The sequence below is a fragment of the Dipodomys ordii genome, unplaced genomic scaffold, assembly GCF_000151885.1.
Source record: "Dipodomys ordii isolate 6190 unplaced genomic scaffold, Dord_2.0 Scaffold86, whole genome shotgun sequence".
In the NCBI taxonomy this organism is placed as follows: Eukaryota; Metazoa; Chordata; class Mammalia; order Rodentia; family Heteromyidae; genus Dipodomys; species Dipodomys ordii.
In genome coordinates, this window is record NW_012267302.1 from 3,696,943 (window position 1) to 3,701,864 (window position 4,922).

The 4,922-nt window shown below is 58.3% G+C and overlaps 1 protein-coding gene across 1 annotated transcript in view; it reads right to left on the bottom strand.

Moving 5' to 3' along the window:
• Positions 1-1,720, bottom strand: part of Comtd1 (catechol-O-methyltransferase domain containing 1) — a 2,081-nt gene extending 361 nt beyond the window's left edge. The window contains exons 1-6 of the mRNA XM_013025609.1: positions 1,528-1,720; positions 1,309-1,421; positions 954-1,059; positions 747-865; positions 613-667; positions 271-404 (exon numbers count right to left, since the gene is read on the bottom strand). Coding sequence (XP_012881063.1) covers positions 271-404; positions 613-667; positions 747-865; positions 954-1,059; positions 1,309-1,421; positions 1,528-1,621 — 621 coding nt within the window. The 5' untranslated portion in view covers positions 1,622-1,720. The remainder of the gene's footprint in view (positions 1-270; positions 405-612; positions 668-746; positions 866-953; positions 1,060-1,308; positions 1,422-1,527) is intronic.
• Between the last annotated feature and the right edge of the window lie 3,202 nt (positions 1,721-4,922).

Sequence of the window (4,922 nt, forward strand, 5' to 3'; positions counted from 1 at the left end):
CCTGCGGAGGGGCGGGGCGTCGCCAGGGCGGGGCGAGGGCGGGAAGGGGCGGGGCAAGCACTGGAGACCCGGGACCGAAGCTGGTGGCCACGGCCGCAGGACCTGCGGAGGGGCGGGGCGAGGGCGGGAAGGGGCGGGGCAAGCACTGGAGACCCGGGACTGGAGCCGACGCAGCTTACGCGTACGTGCGGGAGGGCGTCACAGGTACGCAGGGCCCAGCCCCTGGGGCCCAGCCCCGGGCTACGGGTGCTCTCTGGGTCCCGCCCTTACTCTGAGCACGGCGAGCATGCCTCCGGGGCGCAGCAGCTGCAGACACCTCTCGTAGTAGGCGACGCAGTTCTCTTTGTCGGCGTCCACTACTGCCACGTCGAAGGTGCCGGCCTCGCCCGCCGCCAGGAGCTCGTCTAGCCGGGGACACGGGGACAGACGCGGCTGAGGCGGCGGTCCCGGGCCGGGAGCCCCTGACCAGGCCGGCCCCGGCGCGCGCGGCCGCCTACCATGAGGCCGGGCGGTTGGGGGCGCCGTCAGTGTCCCCGGGCAGACCTGGCCGCGGGCTCCGGCCAGTGACCCTGCTTGGGAATGGAGCGAGGCCCTGCCCGTGCCGGTGCTCACCCAGGGTCTCCAGGGCCGGCTGCAGCCGCAGGTCGATCTTGCGCTCCACCTCGGCCTGGGGAAGGAGCCAGGTGAGGGCCGGCACACGCCCCCGCCGCGCGTGCCCACGTGGCCCCGCTGTGCGGGCCACTCACCTGCCTCCACAGCGGCCGGCCCAGCTCCGGGGGCCCGGGGTCCACCTCGCAGGTCACCACGCGCCCGGCCGGGGGCAGCGCCAGGGCCAGCGCCACGGCAGAGTAGCCCGTGAAGGTGCCTAGGACGGGGGACACGGGCAGGTTCAGCCAGGGTGGGGGGCGCCCCAGTGACCCGGGCCCCCAGTGCTCTGGGCTGCGCGCCCCTACCCAGATCCAGGACCTTCTTGGCCTTGATGAGCCGCGCCAGGTTAGCCAGAAGCTGGGCCTGCTCACAGGTCATCATGGACTCCCCCTGCGGCTGCTCCAGGGTCAGCTGTGTGTGGGGAGAGGGTGACCCCAGCCCTGCCAGCCCCCCATCCTCGACACCAGATTCCGAGTCCCCCCACCCAGGCACGGCCGTGGGCGTGGCCGGCAGGGGCCAGGCCCCCAACGAAGGTCCACAGCAAGGAGCTGGGAAAACCCGGAAGCCCAGAGAGGGCCACTGCCCAGCCCAAGGTCACACAGCCACGTGGGACCCACCGAGCCCGAGGTGGTGCCCGTTCCTGTTCCCAGCCCTACTGACCAGCCTCAGGCTCCTCAGCGCTGGGTGCTCGCGCATGGAGCGGCTCAGCAGATACTGCCACAGAGGGTGGTCCTCCGCGGGCAGCAGGCGCTGCGGTCGCTGGAATCGTCTCCCTGCAGAGATCGGGCTCGCAGGGTCAGGGCCTGGGGCTCCGCAGCCACAGCGGTCCGCCCAGCCGCCCGCTCGCGGGGACCGCGCGCCCGGACCTGCTCTGCTCACCCAGGAAGAGCCCCGTGGCGAAGGCGGCGCCCAGCGCGGCCGAGCCCAGGGCCAGCGCGGCAGGAACCGAGAGCCGGGGCACCAGCTGGTTCATGGTGCGGATGGCAAATGACGGCGGGTCACGAGCACCGGAGCCGCGGGGACTCGACTCCGACCCGCGGGCGGGTCGGGCTCCACCTTGTTCTGGCTCTGCAGGCAGAGCCCTGGCCTAGGACACCATCTAGTGACCACCTCGCCACACTGCACGCTCCGCCCGAGCGCCGCGCGCCATCTGGTGGCAGGACGTGGAACTGCGCCGGGCCGGGGCCGGGGCCCTGCAGCCGGGGCTGGATTGTTTTGCTCTGTGTCCACTGTCTAGACAGACATCTGTGGCTGCGAGCTCACAGATCCAGTGCCTCTCCTGGATAGGCTTCTTTCTTTTCGGTACAATTTCCGATGAGCACCTAGGCTGTGTATGTATGTGTGTGTATGTGTTGTCCATTTAACGAGCATGGAACCAATACACTCCCCAGAGAATCAAGAGTGCCTCTAAGGAAGGAGTCCAAGGTTGGAGTGAAGAATTGGTTAGGAACTAGAGGTAGGATTCAGAAGCTTTGTATGGGACCTAGCTCTTAGGGTGCTGACAGATCTACTATCTCTAGCGGCTGGGATTCTGTTTTAGGGTGTCAGGCATGGCTGAGTGATCTTGGGCCTATCAAATCTCTCTGAGCCTCAGTTTCCTTTCTGTAAAGTGGCGCTCCCAATCTTACTGAAAAAGGTGCCAGATTCTACAACTTGGCACATAGTAGGTGATCAATAATGGCATCTACTATTACGTTGGAGGGAAGACATCTTGGGGCATTAATGACAGGACAGCAGGAGAGGATCGATTGCTGTTCTGCCAGAACAGACTTAACACATTGTGTGCTGAATTCTGGCGGAGGTGAAACATGCAGTACTGGTTTGTGGTTTCAAGGCAAGGAGACCGGCAGAACTGGTAGGCAACCCAAGCCTGGCTATTCCCACTTGTGTACAATGAGCAGTCCCCACCGCCTACAGCAGGGCCTCTGCGGGAAAATCCAAGTGCAGGATTGATGGAGTCGAAATCCTAAGGCCTGCCCTGTAGAGGTATCCAGGAGCAGTGACTGTTTAGTAACTACACTGGTGAGGCCTTGAATTCCACCAGCCTCCATTCCTAGGGGAGGCAGAGGTGTTTAGCGACAGAGTGACTTGACTAAGGATCAAAACCCTAAAACTTGCACCTCAGAAGCAAATGTGCAAGTGGAGTCAAGACTTGGGGCAGGACTCCTGGAGCTAAGGCTCTCTTCTCCAATCAGAAACAGGATGGACTTACTCTCCCCTCAGCCAATCAATGAATGATTGCCCTCAGGGACCAAGACAGGGTCGGGGCAGGAGCAGGCTTAGAGGTTTATTCTGAACCCCATCTCCTGCTTTGCTTCTTTCTTCCCTTCTGGTCTAAGCACACAGCAGGTGCTAAATAAATACTCTCTGAATAGCTTCCAGGTGGTGCCTTCCGCTCCTTGCCAGAGCTGCCAGCAGTGAGAAAGAACAGTAGTGGAGCAGGAGCACTTCATTGAGCACCTTACTGGGTACCAAATGCTGGCATCCCATTTTCCAGGAAGAAAATGAAAGGTCAGAGATGTGCCAGGCACCTGGCCAAGCTCGCTCCCCAGATGGTGTCTGGCTTTCCCAAACCCTTGGGCCTCCTGCACCTTTTGCATCCGGCTTAGCCTAAATAGGCTTTCCTGGCACCTCTGGGTGCCTCTGGCAGAAAGGCTGGCAGGGGGCCTGGGGCTCCGCCAGGCCCACTCTCCCCTGTCCTGGGGTCCTGGTTGTCCCTAAGCCCTGCTCTCGCACCAGAGCCTGCCTCCCCCAGCCTCGCTGCAGGCTGGCTTCCACAGAAGTGGAGGGAACAGGCCGGGAGGGGAGGCATGTCACCATATATCCCCGTCAGATTAAAAAACTAATTTGAAAAGATTAATGTATTCCATTCTTGTTACGCTGGCTCTGATACCTCTGGGCCTGCGGCCGCTCTGCCTCCTGATTATTGAATTTTTATGGCCTGGTAATTAATTGCAGATTCCCTGTTTTGTTCTATTTCTTTTTCTCTGACATTTTAATTTCAACAAAAAGCAGTGGTCTCCATGCAGGTTCTCTCTGGAGATCCTAATGGTCTATAAAACAGAATGACTTATGGACGTGGCACCCACTTCAGTTGGCGAGCGATTGTTTGAAACCTTGCTGATCACGCAAAATTTAATTTTTCTACCTCCCCCTGCCTAGTGCTGCTCTTTTCTTGTCTCTTCTCTCGCAGCAAAATGTCGCCAATGTATTAGAGTTTTTCCTTGAAGGCTGAGGGCTAAAGACAAAATGTGGGTAGGGAGTGTGTGGCCCTGAGCGGCGGCTCCAAGGCTTTGCGTGTTATGTGGTCAGTTGCTTTTTTTTTTTTTTTGTCAGTTGTGGGGCTGGAACTCAGGGCCTGGGTGCTGCCCTGGAGCTCTTTTGCTCAAGGCTAGCATCCCACCACTTTGAGCCACAGTTCCACTAGTATTTGTTGAGTGGTTAGTTGGAGATAAGAGTCTCAAGGGGACTTTTCTGCCTAGACTGGCTTCTAACTGTGATCCTCAGATCTCAGCCTTCTAGTAGCTAGGATTATAGGCATGAGCCATCAGTGCCCAGCTGCCTGCTTGCTTGCTTGCTTTCTCTCTCTCTTTCTTTCTTTCTTTGCTTTTCTTCCCATAAATGGCACTCTTCTGTTATGTGACAAAGCCGCAGACCCGAAGCCTGGCCTGGTAGCTCTCACCTGTCATCCTAGCTACTCAGAAGGCTGAGATATGAAGATCGAATTTTGAAGCCAGGAAAATTCGGGAAACTCTTATCTCCAATTAACCACCAAAAAGCCAGAGTGTAACTGTGGCTGAAGTGTTAGAGCACTAGTTTTGAGCACAAAAGCTTAGGGATAACCCTGAGTTCAAGCTCTAGTACAGGCACAGAAAGAAAGTACAGGCAAAGAAAAAAAGAAAGAGAGAGAAAGAGAGCAGGGGGGGAAGGAAGGAAGGAAAGGAAAAGAAAAGAACAGGGAAAGCAGCAAGTTCACTAAGGCCAAGAAAATGGCTGTTATAGATTAAGGGTAGAACGCAAGTGGTAGAGGCCTGCCTAGCAAGTACCAAGCCCTGTCCAAATTTCAGTATTGAAAATAAATAAGTGGGCAGAACAGGAAGGCCACAGAATCAGGGTGGGCCTAAGGAACAGGAAGTGGAACCTCTGCAGGCAGGTAAGGGAAGTGAGGGGAGGGCCCCGCAGGTGGTGGTGACTTTAGTACTAGATCTTGTGCCCTCCAGAGGATATTGCAGCCATTTATCTCTTACTGTGTGGTAGGAAGATGGGCCCAGTGT